Source organism: Salvelinus namaycush, chromosome 2, assembly GCF_016432855.1.
Source record: "Salvelinus namaycush isolate Seneca chromosome 2, SaNama_1.0, whole genome shotgun sequence".
Lineage (NCBI taxonomy): Eukaryota > Metazoa > Chordata > Actinopteri > Salmoniformes > Salmonidae > Salvelinus > Salvelinus namaycush.
In genome coordinates this window covers 14,290,558-14,311,104 of record NC_052308.1, presented here as the reverse complement: position 1 = coordinate 14,311,104, position 20,547 = coordinate 14,290,558, and the positions used below count along the sequence as shown (strand labels likewise).

Genomic DNA, 20,547 nt, shown 5'->3' with positions numbered 1-20,547 from the left:
TCTCTCCCGTCTCTCACATAATCCTTACCATCTCTCCGTCTCTCACATAATCCTTACCATCTCTCCATCTCGCACATAATCCTTACCATCCCTCCCGTCTCTCACATAATCCTTACCATCTCTCCCCTCTCACATAATCCTTACCATCTCTCCCGTCTCCCACATAATCCTTACCATCTCTCCCGTCTCCCACATAATCCTTACCATCTCTCCCCTCTCACATAATCCTTACCATCCCTCCCGTCTCACACATAATCCTTACCATCCCTCCCGTCTCACACATAATCCTTACCATCTTCCCCGTCTCTCACATAATCCTTACCATTTCTCCCGTCTCCCACATAATCCTTACCATTTCTCCCGTCTCCCACATAATCATTACCATTTCTCTCGTCTCCCACATAATCCTTACCATCTCTCCCGTCTCCCACATAATCCTTACCATCTCTACCGTCTCTCACATAATCCTTACCATTTATCCCGTCTCTCATATCTCGCTTTTTCTTTCCCCTTTCTCTTTATCTCTCCCTCTCTTACTCAAACACACACTGACTCCCTCCACGAATCCTCTCCACTATCTCCTTCCCCTCCCCGTCACACACACACAGGATCCCTCTATCTGCTCCACTCCCTTTAGGATCCCTCTATCTGCTCCACTCCCTTTAGGATCCCTCTATCTGCTCCACTCCCTTTAGAATCCCTCTATCTGTTCCACTCCCTTTAGGATCCCTCTATCTGCTCCACTCCCTTCAGGATCCCTCTATCTGCTCCACTCCCTTTAGGATCCCTCTATCTGCTCCACTCCCTTTAGGATCCCTCTATCTGTTCCACTCCCTTTAGGATCCCTCTATCTGCTCCACTCCCTTTAGGATCCCTCTATCTGCTCCACTCCCTTTAGGATCCCTCTATCTGCTCCACTCCCTTTAGAATCCCTCTATCTGTTCCACTCCCTTTAGGATCCCTCTATCTGCTCCACTCCCTTTAGGATCCCTCTATCTGCTCCACTCCCTTTAGGATCCCTCTATCTGCTCCACTCCCTTCAGCTTCCAGCAGCACATCCCTTTCCGCCACCCTCCTTCTCATTCACAAACAGACAAGGAGAGTTTCTCTCTTTCTCCATCTCTCACAGGAAAATCCCTTGTTCTCTCAATCTCCTATCTTTGTCTCTCTCTCTCCCTTTCTCTCTGACACACAGGAGAACTTGCTGCGGCTGGTCCACATTGAGTACAGTGTCAGAGGCAAGAGAGATCTACTCAAGCCAGGAAGGGTGAGATCAGTCTGCCTCTCTCTCCTCTCCATCTCTGGACAGTGTTACTCTGTTCCACAAACATAACATAAACAGTGAATAATACCAATCTCTAGGATTCCAACACAGGAACTAAAAGCCCAGTGATACTACAGTATAGGCAGCCCCTCTTGCTAACATCGTCTCTGTTTCTCTGTGTGTTTGCAGGTGTTTGTGAAGGAAGGCACACTAAGGAAAGTGTCGAGGAAAAGCAGACAGCCCAGACACCTGTTTCTGGTAACTACTACCTGTCTAACTACTATGCTCTTCTTGTATCATTAGAACTATAACTTTCACTATCTAATATTTCAGTTTCACACATGGTGGTTATTCTGATCATAGAAGGGTGAGGTCTCATCCAGGCTGGTAGAGGCAATCAGATATAGAGGGAGACAGGGCGAGGCAGAGAGTTGCAAAGCGAGGAGGCCTAGAGAGGCAGAATGTATTGAGAGGCAGGTGGACAAGGCTACAGGGCCCCACCACACCCAGCCAGGGACCTCCCTCTCTCAGGGCTTGTTTTCGAGGGCCCTGCTTCCTCACATGATGTTTGGTGTGGGTTACTGGATGCTGGCTTCCTGTACAGAGAGGGGACTGACAGGGCTGTGAAGGCCAGACACTCTGTTGGATGGGGGGGGAGACATAAAAACACAGTCTTAAGGAAGTAGATGGGACAGAAGAAAAGTGTATGAATTATTAATGTGACATTAATATATTGTGAAATTCAGCTGTTTCTTCAGCAGTCAAACACACACACACACGCACAGACACACACATGCACACACAGTACTATTGACAATAACGCTTTTAACACAAATCATCTGAACAATTCAAGAGAGAGAGAATAGGAATCAGAGAGATGGGAGATGAGAGGGAGAAAGGCCCATTGAGGAGCTATTTTCTTTCTCTGCTTCTTCACTTTCCTAGTGTCTTCATGTCTCTCTCTCCATGTGTCTCTCTGAACTGGGTTGTTTATGAGTGATGGTTGAGAGACTGAGGTGTGTGAGGAACTGGGTAGCTCCTTTGGAGTAGATGGCTGGAGAGGGGCAGCAGGTATAATATATGGGCCTTTAAGGAAAGTCCAAACAGAGAGGATGAAAGCCATCACTCACTTAGTGACACTGAGGAACAGCGCTTTACAACCATCAAGGCACTGTCATGGTAACCAGAGGGGAGTCTTAGAGAGGAGAGAGCCATGAGTGAAGGAAGGGATTAGGGGAGGATGGAGAAGAGAGAGGTACTGTCACACTGTCTTCCTCTCTTCTACTTGAAGCAGAAGAGAGGAGGAGAAACGTGTTGGGAAAGTGAATGTGTTGTAGTTGGGCATCTAATGCATGGTCAAAATGGAGTTTGTAGGTTGTACTTGGTACACATCTCTTGCCTGGGGTCATTTTGAGCAATCTGTATGTGGTGAGTTTGCTGCTGAGAGTGAGTGTGTGAGCCTGAGGCAGGGTGGCATAGGCCTGCAGTGTGAGCACCACTAGAGGTCACAGTCAGGACTGTAGGGTCACGTGCTATTTTGTCCCTGCTGAGCTTGTGTTGTTGTGGTGGCTGGTTCCAGAGCCTCCACCCAGACCAGGCATGCTCTCAGAGCAGCTGGGAGTTAGAAGGGAACGGGCAGAGAATTCCTGGATGCTGCCTTATGGGCCACGCAGGTTTAGAGCAAACATGATGTGTGACCAGTGATGTCACCACTTTTGTCCCACTCTAAATAAGGCCCTTTAAAAGAATAGGCTGAAGTTCTGAGGATTACAGTACATTGGGTATGATGAGCAAATAAACCTTGGTGCCTTTTTATCGTGTAGCCTTTGTTGTGTGTTACATGGGAATGTCTGGTTTGAGGGGTAACGTGTGAATAATATGGAAATCCAAAGCTGTTTTTGTGCGACTCAGGAGATTCCCCATGAATTGCAAAAGCTTATAGTGCCCCCATGTGGCATCAGAGTTACACTAGCCAGATATTTGAATGAGATATACATTTCAGGCTGGCAGTCAGGCTTTCCATGCACACAATAAGCTATGATTGTAACCATCCCTCTAACCCTCTGCTTCTGTCTCCACCAGATGAATGACATGATGCTGTACACCTACCCTCAGCAGGATGGTAAATACAGGCTGAAGAACACTCTCTATTTGTCTGGGATGAAGGTGAGTCCTCCCCCTCCTACAGAGATGACCTTCCCTGACCCTTCACCCCTGACCTATGGCTGTGTCAACAAGTGTGTCTGTCTGTCTTGTCTTGTGTGTGTGTGTGTGTGTGTGTGTGTGTGTGTGTGTGTGTGTGTGTGTGTGTGTGCTCACTGTGTGCTGAATGTGCTATGCTGTGCTGTGTGTCCTGTTCTCCCAGGTCAGTATACCTGTCATAGACAACGTGCTCAATGCCCTGAGGATCGAGGTGTCTGACGTCACCATCACCTTGTCAGCCAGGTGAGTCAAAGCAGAGGACACCTGTCTGGGGCTTTGTACAAGGCTTGTCCATTGGTTAGATACAGTATTTATGTACATATGTATAATTATGTGTACAGCCTCAACACATATCTGTTTCTGTGTCCCTAGCTCCTGTGGAGAGAGGGAGGACTGGTTCCACACACTGAGTCGGGCCATAGCAGACCATGCTGCAGGCCTGTGTACATTTGGTGGCCCCTGCAGTGAGGTAATGAGTTCACCCCTGAATGACTCAGTACAGGACATACCATTGAAGCTCACTTGTATAACATTTTACGTGTGAAATGTATAACATGCAAATAAGGTTAATGTTATCGTAACATTGTTGTTATGTTATTGTAACATTGTCGTAACGCTGTCGTAACATTGTGGTAATGTTGTTGTACCGTTGCGGTGACGTTTTTGTAACATTGTTGTGACAATGTGGTAACGTCGTTTCCCCATGCAGGGACGTGAGAAGCTGTGGATGGCACTGGGGGAGGCAGCTCCAGTGCTGGTGCCCGTGTCTCATGTGATGATGTGTATGAACTGTACCTCTGACTTCAGCTTGATCCTGAGACGCCACCACTGCAACGCCTGTGGGAAGGTGAGACGCACATCTTACTGTAGGCGTCCCTCACTCCTACTGCTGCTTTAGGACCCCTCACTCACACTGCTGTTACAGGACAACATCCTGACCCGAGCCCAACCCACTGTTTTACATTATCCTACCAGAAAGTCGCTCTTTACCTATGCTTTAACACTCCCCAAATAACCCCTCTGTCTCCACGCTCACACCTGTTCTCTCTCTCTCTCTAAACCCAGGTTGTGTGTCGTGCCTGCTCCAGGAACAGGTATCCTCTGAAGTACCTCAAAGACAGAATGGCCAAAGTGTGTGACCACTGCTACGCTGAGCTCAGGAAGATAGGTGTCAGTATCTCAGGGGCGTGTGGTAACTCCAGCCCCTGCACCCACCGGGCCAGTCGGCCCCTCTCAGCTGTGTTCCAGAGCCTACAGCCCCCAAGCCTGTGGAGAAGCAGGAAGAGCACCTCCCCTCTCAACCAGGTCTGCAATATTCATCACATTTGACCTTTGACCTATCAGTGTAGTCATGATGTTCTGCACTGATGCAGATTATGTGCTAACTTATCTGCTAACTTCCTGGCATTGACCTGTGGGTCTTTGTTACAGGTGGCATTGAGGGCTGAAGGCTCGGCCATGAGTGGCAGCCTGCAACGGCGTAAGAAGAGCAAGAGGAAGTGGAAGAGGCTGTGGTTCATCCTCAAAGACAAGGTGCTCTACACCTCCACAGCACGTGAGGTGAGGGGGCACAGAGTCTCCCACACCAGCCCCAAACAGAGACACATGCACACACACACCCCCTTAATATACTCACATAATGCCTATTCTATACTTGACTCTCTTAAAAGCTTCTACATAGTCTCCCTGTGCTCTCTTTCTCTTTCTTTTTTTTGTACTGTTTATTGTGTGTTTTTGTATCAAGCTTTGTAGCTACCATTTTGAATAAGCAGTATCAGTAACAACTGAACTCATGAATACAATTGATCAGTTAGTTTCCATGCTTCTCAGAATGTTTTACAAATGTCATTGGTATATACAGCTGAGTATGTGACTTGTCCCTTATGAATGTCCCTCCCTCCCTCTCTCTCTCTGTCCGTCTCTCTCTCTCCCTCTGTCTATCTCTCAACACAGGACAAGGTGGCATGTGAGAGTCTGCCCCTGCAGGGTTTCACAGTGAAGCTGACAGAGAGGCCAGAGGGTGAGGACAGCTTCAACGTGTTTCAGCTCTACCACAAGAAGACTCTATACTACACCTTTAGAGCAGATGACCAGCACACTGCCCGCAGGTCAGGATAAACACACACACACACACACACACCCACACCCACACAAGTCCATGGTGTTCATATAGTTCACTTGTGTTTCACAGGTGGGTCAATGCCATGGAGGAGGCCACAGTGTTATAACATCTGCCTGTCTGCACAGACTGACCCTGCTGTGCATCACTACCTACCTACGCTCTCTGTCCTGGTTTATAGCTGTCCCTCACAATGCCTAAATGGAATATCTAATATCTCTCTTGAAGGACATTGAATATCATTCTTATAATCCATCCCTTTAATGCACTGGACCAATTCTCACTCTGGAAGAATACACGTCTCTGTGCAAGAGCATCTTTGACACGGCTGCCATCTACAGGCAGAAAGAAGATCATGCAGACTCTGTGTGGGGCAAACATCCAAGTGTGAGGTTACTGCTTGGGAGTCTCTAAGGTGAAAACCTCTCAGATGAGTATACTGCATGCCACAACATGCCACAAATTCTGCTCCTGTGTCTAAAAGCTCATAGACAATGTGTTTTTACAACTTTTTCCATTGACAGCCTCCAGTGCCATGTACATTCACACAGACTTATCTTTACTTTCTGACACTCTTTTTCTACCATGGATGTGTATGTACATAGAACAAGTTTGTATGGGTTTTGTTTTTGATATCGTAGGATTTTTGATGCTGTTTAAACAATACCAAGTTAATATGAACAGCTTATGTATTGTATGAGAACATATAGGAGTCATGTCATATTTGGAATATATAGTGTAATATTCAATTCACATATTTTGAAGTGAGATATAATAATTATTTGTACAGAAATGTTATTACATGATGTTTCAAGCGAGAGCCATTTTAATCATATCTTGTCCAATGTATTTTCTGTACTCTATGTAAACGTACTTATTTTACACCGTAGGTTTACACCTGTAATAACAATGACAGAATGTGAAATGTTACAGACAGTATTAGTATTATTCAACAAAATATCATTTTGAAGTATATTTCATAGCTGAATGTATAGTTTTTAAACATTTTTAAAAGGGTGACTACATTTTTAGGGGCCAATAGTTTCCACTTGAATGCAGTGCCATGTGTTATGGCTGAAAGAATGTGCCTGACGTGACATTATTATCCTTATTATCATTCATTCAAATTATAATGAATCAGTTTTGGGGAGTAGTGAACCGTAGTAGCTTGGTGGTAGTTTAACTAAATTCAAATGTAGATCGTGTTTTCAGTAGTTCATAACTTGTAGTAATTTTGTAATATGTCATTTTTATTAGGATCCCCATTAGCTAACGCCGTAACACTAGCTAATCTTCCTGGGTCCAACACCAATTAACAAGACATTACAAACAACCACAATCAAGACTTCAAACATTCCACAAGTAGACAATATGGATAATTAAAATACCTGACAGGAAACACATTTAACATTCAGTTGATGTTTTTTATTTTCTGTCCAGTCATATGGTCTATCACATTAGATGTTATTTGATTTTTTTCTTGTAGGTGGATTTACTTTTTGCCTGAGAAATATGTATTGGTAAAAAGTTCCATTCAGCTATAGCTCTATATAAAACTGTAGATTTAAGGCGATTTGTCCTTGGCATAAGTTGTTTTAGCTGCCCTGAATTTGCCTGTCTGGTTTGGTGGTTATGTGTGTTGCTAGTATGCACTAATTGGACTGAAAAATATTGTGGTTTATTTATTAAATATAACATTCCTAAAGAAAATCAGAAGACTAGATAGTAATTTGTTTTTAACGTGAAGCCATGAGAGATTCTAATGCATTTTAATAATATTCATTCAGTTAGAGCAATGAAGAGCTAATCTGGCAGCCCTGTTTTGAGCCATTTGAAGATTTTTTATATCTTTCTTTGTTGCAGATTACCATTTAACCGGACAGTACTCTAAGTGTGATAGGACCAGGGATTGACCATTTAACTGGACAGTACTCTAAGTGTGATAGGACCAGGTATTGAATCACCTGATTCAGAGTGCTAGCTGTTACATACTCTGAACATTTTCTTGTAACAGCAATTCCCTTACCCATCTTAATAACAATATGATCTATGTGTTCTGACCATGATAAAGCTGCGTCCAACATGACGCTTAGTAGTTGTTGTTTTTTCACTTGCTCTACATGTATTCTATTCATCGACAAAGTCAATTGGGGGTCATCAGCAAGCATATATCTTGAACCAAATACAATACATTTAGTTTTAGAAATGTTCAACACTAATTTGTTAATATCAACCCACTCAGACACCATTCTTAGTTCACTGCTCAGTACATCTGTTAGCTCATTACATTCTGATGCTGCACTATACATTGTAAAGTAATCAGCATACATGACCACTCTTGATTTGTTCATTACTGAAGGTAAATCGTTAGTAAAGATAGAGCAGTGGGCCTAGGCAGCTTCCTTGAGGAACACCACAATGTATATCTTTACTATTTGAAAAGCTACCATTAATGAACACTTTTTGCCTTCTCCAGGATAGATACCATCCAGGATAGAGCTGCATCCTTAAAACCATAACATTTGAGTTGTCCTAGTAACAATTCATGATCAATTACATCAAAAGCAGCACTGAAACCCAGCAACACTGCACCAACTAACTTCCTATCATCCATAATCTTTAACCTCTACTTCATCACCCTCCCGGATCCGGGATCCTCCTCATCAAAAAAGCTGACTAGCATAGCCTAGCCTAACGGGACAGGGATATCATGTAATATAATTTTCATGAAATCACAAGTCCAATACAGCAAATGAAAGATAAACATCTTGTGAATCCAGCCATCATTTCCGATTTTTAAAATGTTTTACAGCAAAAACACAATATGTATTTCTATTAGCTAACCACAATAGCCAAACACACAACCGCATATTTTCACCATGTTTCCACCGCATAGGTAGCTTTCACAAAACCGACAAAATAGAGATAAATTAGTCACTAACCAAGAAACAACTTCATCAGATGACAGTCTTATAACATGTTATACAATACATTTATGTTTTGTTCGAAAATGTGCATATTTGAGGTATAAATCATAGTTTTACATTGCAGCCACCATCAAAAATAGCACCAAAGCAGCCAGAATAATTACAGAGAGCAACGTGAAATACATAAATACTCATCATAAAACATTTATGAAAAATACATGGTGTACAGCAAATGAAAGATAAACATCTTGTGAATCCAGCCAATATTTCCGATTTTTTTAAGCGTTTTACAGCGAAAACACAATATAGAATTATATTAGCTTACCACAATAGCCAAACACACAAACGCATTTATTCACCGCAAAGGTAGCTTTCGCAAAAACCAGCAAAAGATATAAAATTAATCACTAACCTTTGGACAACTTCATCAGATGACAGTCTTATAACATCATGTTATACAATACATTTATGTTTTGTTCGAAAATGTGCATATTTATAGCTACAAATCCTGGTTATACATTGTGAATACGTAGCAACGATTCACCAGAATCTCCGGAGATATTTTGGACACTCACCTAATCTGACCAAAGAACTCACCATAAACTTTACATAAAAATACTTGTTGTATGGCAAATGAAAGATACACTGGTTCTTAATGCAACCGCTGTGTTAGATTTTTTTAAATAACTTTACCACAACATACAGCTTGGGTTATTGTGAGACAGTGCTCACCAACACGGCGGAGAATAGACATCAACATATTACACAGAAATACGAAATAACATCATAAATGTTGTCTTACTTTTGCTGAGCTTCCATCAGAATCTTGTACAAGGAGTCCTATTTCCAGAATAAATCGTTGTTTGGTTTTAGAATGTCCATTTCTTCTGTCGAATTCGCGCCACAATGCTAGCCAACATTCTCATCCTCTCTTGGCGCAAAGAACGGAAAACTCCAAAAGTCCCAATAAACGTTGAATAAACTGATAAAACTCGGTTGAAAAAAACTACTTTATGATGTTATTATCATATGTATCAAATAAAATCAGAGCCGGAGATATTCGCCGTGTATACCGAACGCTTTTCAGAAGACAATGTCGAGGTCCCTCGCGCGCCGTCGAAGACAAAGAAAATACCGGACCTGTCACTCCAAAAGCTCTTGTTCGGCCTCAGATCAAGCTAGACAACCCCATTCCACCTTCCACTGCCTGTTGACAACTAGTGGAAGGCGTATGAAGTGCATGCATATCGATAAATAAAAGCCAGTTGAATAGGCAGGCCCTGAAACAGAGCCTCGTTTTCAGATTTTTCACTTCCTGTATGGAAGTTTGCTGCCAAATGAGTTCTGTTTTACTCACAGATAGAATTCAAACAGTTTTAGAAACTTGAGAGTGTTTTCTATCCAATAGTAATAATAATATGCATATTGTATGATCTAGAACAGAGTACGAGGCCGTTTCATTTGGACACGATTTTTTCCAAAGGGAAAACAGCGCCCCTGTATTGACAATAAGTTTTAACCAATCATCTGTCATTTGTGCTAAGGCCGTACTCGTAGAATGCCCTTCTTTGTTTGCATGCTGGAAACCCGTTATCAGACCATTACATGAGAAATAATCCTTGATTTGTACAGATACAATTTTTTACAATAATTTACTTAACACAGGCAGCAAGCTTATAGGATGACTATTAGGACCAGTGAATGCAGATTTTTTTTATCCTTAGGTAGTGGAATAACTTTTGACTCTTTCCAGACTTCTGGGCACAACCCATACATCAAGCACTTATTAAAAATATGAGAGATTGGGGTAGATATTTGGTTAGATGTAACTCTGTACCAGGCGACTTGTCATCCGAAAAGAGATACCAGCATCCTTTCTACCTCTTCCCTTTCTACTTGATGAAATTGGAACCTGCATTGCCTCTCCTTCATGATACAATCTTTTATAGATTGTATCAATCTCTTATTTTATTGTAGTGGTGTAACTAACTACTGAAACTACACACTACTTGTTTTGCAAAAATAAATGAAAATGTGTGTGAAGTAGGCAATCATTTCCTTTCCTTTTCGGCATCAGACCTGCGTAATTCTCACTTAAAATATATTTTTGGGTATTTAATAGGTTCAATTACACATTATGTTAACATATGACCCCGAAGTGATCTCTTCTTGCAATTTCCAGTCATTTACATTTTCAGATTGACATATAATACTTCTTCACAAAGTAGTTTGGTAGTGAACTACTTTTTTAAAGTAATGTTACTTATGTAAAATATGTATTTTTAAGGGTAGCTTTAGTGTAGCTTTACGTCTTTCAGTGTAAAGTAATTGGTGGCTTGGTAAACTATCTTTTCAGAGGAGCTTCCTCAACACTTCAATTAATTATGTCTTAAGTCACAATCTCATCCAGGTAGATATAAAAAAAAAAATGCTCTAAACTTAGCAAAGAGAGTCCTATTCATTTATATAACACACATAACATCCTATCACCTTAAATCCATGTGATTCCACTGTGTCTTTTTGCAATCACTAAAAAATATGTGGAGGTGCCATGTTGATGCATTTTGGTATGCTGTTTTTGCACTGTACTGTCCAATTCATTAACAATTAGGTTAATACCATAATCTAAACACTCTCAACTACATTGTATTATTATTGTATATAAATTACATATACAAAATTAGTCTTTATGAAAAATAACTGATGCAAAGAAAATGGTCCAACAAAAAATACCTATATCAGTTTTAGCACAACAGTCGATTTTCAAGAGAAACATTATTTGCGTTGTTGTTATTTTTAGATGCTGATGACATCACTCTTTTCTAATTCTGCTTCTTTGAGATCATATGTTAACTGACTATACTGTCAGACTGGTCAGACTACATTTTACAGCAGTCTGTTCAAAATGCATCTTGTCATACACATCATGGGTATGTCCTGTATATCTACACTTAGCCAATACATGTTTGTTCTTCATACCTGTGTTTATGGGTTATATCAATAGTGTTATGGGATTGTACCTCTAAAATGCATATAATTCGGCATTGTAAATGTAAATGTTGATGTACAGTATGTAGTTAAAAAATACAGTAAATAAACTCATCAGAAAATGATTTCCTCTGTACTTAAGACAAACAGAGAAAGAATGTATGTTTGATCAGAAACAATAGTGTTGCAATTGATATGACAGAGTTACTGGGACTATATAAATAACAAAGTCAGTGGGACAAAGTCATAAACAAACTGATACCTGTGCAGGTGTTTCTCGACCCATAGACTGTTAAAGAGTCACTTGAAATTAAGTTAAAACAAACACGTATCCCCTCTCTCTGATATGCAGGTGTATTTGTAGATCAAGAAGTGGCTTTAGGCACACAACCCTGTTGGTGCTTGAGCCCTGTCTACTGCTAGAAATAGCAGTAGACCGAAATAGCCTCAGACCAGACCTGAGATCTGGGGAGGAAAAGTTCTTAGATCTTTAGAGGGGGAGAAAGATCTTAGGGGCTGAGCACAGGGCAGGGTGGGGCAGCGGTCAGTTCAGTGGGTGTGCGTCGGTCAGGCAGTTGGTTCGTTGTCGTGGGCTGGCTATGCCCCTCATCCTCGTCCTTGCAATCAAGGACGAGCTGCTCACACCCCACTTATACCCCTCTGTAACCCTTCACCTCCCATATACCACTCTAACCCCTCATATACTCCTACATAATCCTTCTGGCACGTCCAGGACAGATGGTCTACTGCTGATCCAAACACGTCTCTTTTCCCTCCCAAATTAAGTTAGCCGAAACCACACCCTGTTTATCCTAGGTGCGTATTCCAGCCTCAAAAGTCTGTGTCATTGGTCAACAGCATGAGAGCAGTGTATTCAATCACTGCTCTCATGAGATTCAGAGAGCCTCAGCCAGGTGCATGCAGTCAAAAAGTGTGCTATCAACAACCAAACTCATGGTTGTTCAGCAACAAAACCGACGCGTGCGCTACTATGGGGCAAAACATACGGAGTTGGCTGTCACCTTGATCACACTGATAGTGTTATTGCACAAAATAGTATGCAGAATCATCTGGATATGTATGCAACAAAAGTTCAACATTCACCTTCTGCTACCATTTCTGTCAAGCCATCTAAGCATACAGCTTGACACATAAGCATACAGTTTGCTGCAAAGTAAACGCAACGTTCCATTGGAAATTCATGTACTTCTGGTGTACCAAAATGCAATGACGCTGTGATCGAGGAGTTAGTAGATTCAAATGTTTGTATTTTTTACCCCTTTTCTCCACGATTACGTGAAATCCAATTGCGATTTTGTCTCATTGCTGCAAACTCCCGGAAGCCAGCTGCACCAATGTGTTGGTGGAAACACTGTTCAACTGATGACCGAAGTCAGCCTGCAGGCACCCGGCCCACCACAAGGAGTCGCTATAGAGCAATGAGCCAAGTAAAGCCCCCCTGGCCGCTACCCTATGGGACTCCCAGTCACAGCTGGTTGTGACACAGCCTAGGATTGAACCTGGACTGCTGCGCCACTCGGGAGGCCCTATGTAGTAGTCTTTAATGGGTATAAGGCCAAAGCCACTGGATGTTATCTTTTTAAATTCAGGATAGTCTTGTGTTATGATGATTATGATCATTTCCTTTTCTATCATGGTAAGTGTTACAGTATTAGGAGTGAAAAGGTGTAGGAAATTGTGGACACATTGTTGTGCTACTTTTATATGCTGTCAGCCCTAGAGGCAGGTTGAGGAGTATAATCTTATGTGCGATGAGGTCTGCGCCAATATTGAGAAATCTTACGGAGGAACCCCTCTCGTGGCTATCTGCTCCCCACTGATGAGCGTGTCCATCAGACCAGACACAGTGGTGAGCTCTGCTTCACTGATTCTTCTGGGAACATGGACAGAGAACTGCTAAGTTTTTCTTGAGGACCTTCAACTTGAGGGCCTTCAACTGTTGAAGGAAGTCCTGAGGAAGAGGTCAGGCTGGTCCTCGCCTCATCATTACAGATGACTGCAAGACAGAGAGGGGAGCATTAGGAAAGGCATTTCTAGGGGCCAAACTGCTCCTCTACACGTTCCACCTAGTCCAGGCAGTGTGGAGGTGACTGTGGAGCAAGGAGAGTGGAGTAGACTGTCTTCGAAGACATCATTTATGCAAGGGAAGAGATGGTTGAGCCCCTGTATCAGCAGCCAAAACACAACCCAGTTGTTGCCGGGTTAGTGTAGTATAACAGTATAATGAGGTGCGATCTATTAGCTTGTGCTTTGTTCTCAGTAATTTTTTAATGATAAAACCAAGACTTGCTGGTCAGTTTTAGTCTTGTCATATAAATTTACCCAGTCCTTGTTTGGGATATGTTGTTATTTGGGGAAACATTTTCCCTTATTTTGTCAGCAAAATGCAAAATTACAAGACATTGTTCAATTACATATTTTACCCTAATTACAGGTACAAGAAATTCACAGCCTACTTCGATCAACTGTTCAGTCGTGGAGAGTGTTGAGCACTCAGCTATCGGGAGGGAACGACACAAATCACTTTGTGGAGGCATAAATGCGGGTCCTTGCTGACATTGCGCCTAGAGGCCTACTATAAGGCACCGATGACAGATGTTGCCCTTGGCCACTGGGAAACGTTCCAGCGCTCATGTTTTCTGTCCCAGGAGAGCAACGTCAACCCATCTGACATCGAACAGGTAAGATAGTGCTAAATACAGGTTTGCAATATTACAAAAATCCATCATGTGGTCTTTTATTATTTGTTGTATCTTATAGCTTGCATTATAAGTTGTCTATCCTCTCTCTCCTAATGTCTGCCAGATGGGGGAGAAATAATGAAGGCCACCACACCAGGCCAGCAAGATGGCGCCGACAGACAGGGCAGCTCTGCTTCTAGCGCCTAAGCAACTTTGCAGTATTTTGTTTTTTTTGTGTGTTATTTCTTACATTATTAGCCCAGAACGTTTTTTATGTTATTACGTACAGCCGGAAATAACTTTTGGATATCAGAGCGGCGGTAACTCACCAGCATTACAACCAGGAATACGACTTTACCGAATTGGATCCTTCATTCGTACCACCCCGGGCAATTTAACTTATCCCACGCTGCTCCAAGACGCCTCAGAGAAGAAAGATTCGGAGTGGACTTCTAATCTGACTCAGGAGGTGTGCACACCATCCACCACTTCCGAGTATACTTGCTAATGTTCAGTCTCTGGACAATAAAGTAGATGAGCTCAGGGCTGTTAGTGGAATTAAATTATTCCTCTAATATACTCATTAATTAAATTCAATCTGTCTATTTATAAGAATTTGTAAGATACTTATTAACATAAAATAGACAGGATACAGTCTTATTAAAATTAGATAATAGAATTTATTCTCGGAGCACGCTCCCATTTGATCATAAACATCAGGTTTATATACAAGATATGACGTCATAGGTTACAGAATAAGTCTCATTGTCCTGACAAATAGAAAACAGGTTCAAAAGTTCATTCCAACTTCACAGCGCACACACATGACACACAATATAATCAATTATCCTGAAGGCTCACTATAATTTATTACCACTTTAGCAGACAACTCAAGATAATGGAAGACCTAAAAAGTTACCCACAGCCTTATCTAAACATCTCAGGGCTAAGTTGGGTCAGTTCAACCATAGTTTAATGACCCTTTCTGCTTATTTTATAACCCACAACACAAATCTCTTTTCACCAGGCGTGCAGAGTTCAATTAGTTATAGTTTTATCTAAAGCTAGAATTTGTTTTAACTATTTATTAACAAATTTCCTAACAGGGCGAGGATCTCCTTCCAGTGAGACATCAGGGACTGTAACATACTCTGTTTCACAGAATCATGGCTCTCTCCGGAGAGAGAGGCTCTCGCCAGCTGGGTTCTCAGTACATTGCGCAGACAAGAATAAAGAGCTCTCCGGGAAGAGGAAAGGTGGTGATGTATGTTTCATAATTAACTACTCATGGTGTGATTATGATAACGTACAGAAACCCAAGTCCTTTTGTTCACCCGACCTAGAATACCTCACAATCAAATGCCAATCGTATTACTTCCCAAGAGAATTCTCTTCGGTAATAGTCACAGCCGTGTATACACTCCCTCAAGCCGATACCACGATGGCCCTCAAGGAACTAAATTGGACTTTGTGCAAACTGTACACTACATATCCTGAGGGTGCATTTATTGTATCTGGGGATTTTAACAATACGACTGAAGTTCTATCAACACATTGACTGTAGTACTCGCGCTATTAAAATGCTTGATCACCGATAATCCCCCTTTCGGGATGCCTACAAGACCCTCCCCTGCCCTCCCTTCGGTAAATCAGATCACAACTCCATCTTGCTCCTCCCTTCCCATAGGCAGAAACTCAAAATGGAAGTACCTGTGCTAAGGTCTATTCAACGCTGGTCTGACCAATCGGAATCCATGCTTCAAAATGGACTGGGACGCGGACTGGGTTATGTTCCGGGTAGCCTCTGAGAGTAACACTGACATATACACTGACACGTTGCATTCATAAGGAAGTATGTAGGGGATGTTGTTCCCACTGTGACTATTAAAACCAACCCAAACCAGAAACCGCAGCATTTGCGCAAAACTGAAAGCGCAAATCACCACATTTAACCATAGCAAGGTGACTGGGAATATGGTAAAATATAAACAGTGTAGTTATTCCTTTCGTAAGGCAATCAAACAGGCAGAATGTCAGTACAGAGACAAAGTGGAGTCGCAATTCAACGGCTCAGACGCGAGACGTATGTTCCAAGGTTTACAGACAATCACGGATTACAAAGGGAAAACCAGCCACGTTGCGGATACAGATGTCTTGCTCCCAGACAAGCTAAACACCTTCTTCATCCGCTTTGAGGATAACACAGTGCCACCAAGTTCTTCAGCGTACACATCAATGACTATCTGAAATGGTCCACCCACACAGACAGTGTGGGGAAGAAGGCGCAACAGCGCCTCTTCAACTTCAGGAGGCTTAAGGTATTTGGCTAGGCCCCTAAGACACTCATAAAAATTTGCAGATGCACAATTTTGAACATCCTGTCAGGCTGTATGACCGCCTGGTATGGCAACTGCAACACACGCAACCGCAGGGCTCTCCAGAGGATGGCGCGGTCTGCCCAACGCATCACCGGGGGCACACTGCCTGCCCTCCAGGACACCTACAGCACCCGATGCCACAGTAAGGCCAAAAAGATCATCAAGGACATCAACCACCTGAGCCATGACCTGTTCACCCCTCTACCATCCAGAAGGTGAGGTCAGTACAGGTGCATCAAAGCTGGGACCGAGAGACTGAAAAACAGCTTCTATCTCAAGACCATTAGACTGTTAAATAGCCATCACTAGCCGGCTACCACCCAGTTACTCAACCCTGCACCTTAGAGGCTGCTGCTCTATGTACATAGACATGGAATCACTGGTCACTTTAATAATGTTTATATACTGCTTTACTCATTTCATATGTATATACTGTATTCTATTCTACTCTATTTTAGCCAATGCCACTCCGACATTGCTCGTCCTAATATTTATATATTTCTTAATTCCATTCTTTCACTTGTAGATTTGTGTGAATTGTTAGATATTACTGCACTGTTGGAGTTAGAAACACAAGCATTTCGCTACACCCGCAATAACATCTGCTAAATATGTGTATGTGACCAATAAAATTTTATTTGATCAAATGTTATTTTATTTGATACTGTGAACATGGAGATAGACCTCTGCACTTGTCTAGTAGGGCACACAGGAGCTCCATGCAAGCACCAGGCTGCTGTGGTCCAGATATACAAATACCTACAAACACTGGAGATGAGGGCTGAGTTGCTGAAGATACAGGAGGTAAAATAGTGGCTATTGTATTTTTGTTTATGGTTAGACAATCATTTTCATGTGAATATTTGATGTACCAAAGCAGAGTGCTGAAGTTGATTAAATACTGTATTTCTTACAGCAGCAATACCTCTGGATTTTCTGCAGCCACTGAGACAGCCACTGAGACAGCCACTGAGACAGCCACTGAGACAGCCACTGAGACAGCCACTGAGACAGCCACTGAGACAGCCACTGAGACAGCCACTGAGACAGCCACTGAGACAGCCACTGAGACAGCCACTGAGACAGCCACTGAGACAGCCACTGAGACAGCCACTGAGACAGCCAAGTCAGTCAGTAGATGCTGAATGAGCAAAACAGACACATGGATTTGCTTTCATTGCTCTGTATTGCTGTATAACATTTAGCTACCTTGCGAGTTATTTGCCGACCTGTGCCTGTTTGGCGACGCTTTTCTCACGTCGGAGTGTATATCCGTGGGCGCTTCTGATAAGGAATGTTGTTTGCGTGGCCTAGCGGTGCCCAAGAAATAATAAAATCCAATTGTTAGATGCTACCACCCCCCTCCGAATCAAAACCAAACATGGATGTCAATGTCTGCGCTCGCACCCACGCTTCATTCTTCTTGATACTTCTGTACCTGTTTCCTCCAGCATCTCCACAAGGTCCTTTGCTGTTGTTCTGCGATTGATTTGCACTTTTCGCACCAAAGTACGTTCATCTCTAGGAGACAAAACGCAAAACGGAGGTACACCTCCAATTGACTCAAATGATGTCAATTAGCCTATCAGAAGCTTCTAAAGCCATGACATAATTTTCAGGAATTTTCCAAGCTGTTTAAAGCCACAGTCAACTTAGTGTATGTAAACTTCTGACCCACTGGAATTGTGATACAGTGAATTATAAGTGAAATAATCTGTCTGTAAACAATTGTTGGAAAAATGACTTGTGTCATGCACAAAGTAGATGTCCTAAACGACTTGCCAAAACTATAGTTTATTAACAGGAAATTTGTGGAGTGGTTGAAAAACAAGTTTTAATGACTCCGACCTAAGTGTATGTAAACGTATGACTTCAACTGTAGGTTGTGCATTAAAACAGAATGTACCAGTATCCATTTGATAGTCAGGCCATTTATGTTATATACAGTATAGGTTAACATGGCATGTAAAGCATATGAAACAGATGGACAAGCCATTTGTTATGTTTTATTTTGTTCGAGATTAAAACATCTGTTAGTCAGTGGCTAAAAGAGGAAAGTGAAGTTTTGCTGCTTTGAGAGAGTGTGTTGTATGAAGTGCTTCACTGTTTGACACTCACACACTGTCTCCATGTATGGGTAAAACAACTGTGTTGGCCAGAGAACAGTGGTCTGGTTTACCTCATGCTTGTGTGTAAGCCAATTTAATTCACGCACAGACACACACATACAAACAAACAGTAGCCCATTCATACAGAAAGCCACTGTGTCAGTTTAAGAGCAGTGCTGTGTTTTCATGAAGCTCAAATAAACAAGGACATGTGAATCAAGACGTGAAGAGGAAGAGAAAAATGACAGGACACAAAGAAGAAGTGAGAGTGGATGCTATAGAAACAGGGGAAGAACATATAGAGAAAGGCTTGCTCCGTCCATAGCAGAGGTCATGATGAAAGGATCATTTATTTCCTGTTTTATGTGTTGTAGAGTTCCCCTTCATTCATCCCTTCCTCTCGTTACTCACCCTGATGTTTGCCCTGGCACCACAGGGACGACAGCAGCGGGCATCGCCGTGGGAAACGTCTGTGCACCCTGCCCTAACGACCAGTGCCAATATGAATATACAGTTGCACAATATCCAGGGCAGGCAGGAGATACAGGAGTGATATATCACACAGCATCAGAGCTAAATGAAGGGTACAGAACACAACCAAATTCAGTCATATCACTGTTTCAACACTTGAATTTAATGACAACACAGGAGACAAATTGGACTAAAACAAAGCATTTACAAAAGCCAGAGTCATCTCTTTTACACTAGGTTGATTACACTGTACATGTGAAACACATGCACACTTTAGGGAAATAACCAAACTGAAACATATTGTGTGTGTGAAATAGTACAGCCTTGGAACCATGTACAATAACATTTACATTGCCTTCCAGGGAATGGAACTTTGTCGAGAATTTCAATAAGCATTTCTCTACGGCTGGCCATGCTTTCCTCCTGGCTACCCCAACCCCGGTCAACAGCTCCGCACCCCCCGCAGCTACTTGCCCAAGCCTCCCCAGCTTCTCCTTCACCCAAATCCAGATATCAGATGTTCTGAAAGAGTTGCAAAACCTGGACCTGTACAAATCAGCTGGGCTAGACAATCTGGACCCTCTCTTTCTAAAATGATCTGCCGCCGTTGTTGCAACCCCTATTACTAGTCTGTTCAACCTCTCTTTCGTATCGTCCGAGATTCCTAAAGATTGGAAAGCTGCCGCGGTCATCCCCCTCTTCAAATGGGGTGACACTCTAGACCCAAACTGTTACAGACCTATATCCATCCTGCCCTGCCTTTCCAAAGTCTTCGAAAGCCAAGTTAACAAACATTTCGAATCCCACCGTACCTTCTCCGCTGTGCAATCCGGTTTCCGAGCTGGTCACGGGTGCACCTCAACCATGCTCAAGGTCCTAAAGATATCATAACCGCAATCGATTAAAAAAAACAGTACTGTGCAGCCGTCTTCATCGACCTGGCCAAGGCTTTCGACTCTGTCAATCATCGTATTCTTATCGGCAGACTCAACAACCTTGGTTTCTCAAATGACTGCCTCGCCTGATTCACCAACTACTTCTCAGATAGAGTTCAGTGTGTCAAATCGGAGGACCTGTTGTCCGGACCTCTGGCTGTCTCTATGGGGGTACCACAGGGTTCAATTCTCGGGCCGACTCTTTTCTCTGTATATATCAGTGATGTCGCTATTGCTGAGGGCGATTCCTTGATCCACCTCTACGCAGACGACACCATTCTGTATACATCTGGCCCTTCTTTGGACACTGTGTTAAAAAACCTCCAAACGAGCTTCAATGCCATACAACATTCCTTCCGTGGCCTCCAACTGCTCTTAAATGCTAGTAAAACTAAATGCATGCTCTTCAACCGATCGCTGCCCGCACCCGCCCAACTATCATCACTACTCTGG

General features: G+C 42.6%; 1 protein-coding gene across 1 annotated transcript in view; it reads left to right on the top strand.

Annotated features, from left to right (window-relative positions):
* LOC120059318 (FYVE, RhoGEF and PH domain-containing protein 5-like) overlaps positions 1 to 8,276 on the top strand; it is an 80,364-nt gene extending 72,088 nt beyond the window's left edge. The window contains exons 11-20 of the mRNA XM_039008286.1: positions 1,196 to 1,267; positions 1,454 to 1,522; positions 3,347 to 3,430; positions 3,630 to 3,709; positions 3,839 to 3,935; positions 4,176 to 4,313; positions 4,532 to 4,771; positions 4,898 to 5,026; positions 5,420 to 5,574; positions 5,658 to 8,276. Coding sequence (XP_038864214.1) covers positions 1,196 to 1,267; positions 1,454 to 1,522; positions 3,347 to 3,430; positions 3,630 to 3,709; positions 3,839 to 3,935; positions 4,176 to 4,313; positions 4,532 to 4,771; positions 4,898 to 5,026; positions 5,420 to 5,574; positions 5,658 to 5,694 — 1,101 coding nt within the window. The 3' untranslated portion in view covers positions 5,695 to 8,276. The remainder of the gene's footprint in view (positions 1 to 1,195; positions 1,268 to 1,453; positions 1,523 to 3,346; positions 3,431 to 3,629; positions 3,710 to 3,838; positions 3,936 to 4,175; positions 4,314 to 4,531; positions 4,772 to 4,897; positions 5,027 to 5,419; positions 5,575 to 5,657) is intronic.
* Positions 8,277 to 20,547: the final 12,271 nt, after the last annotated feature.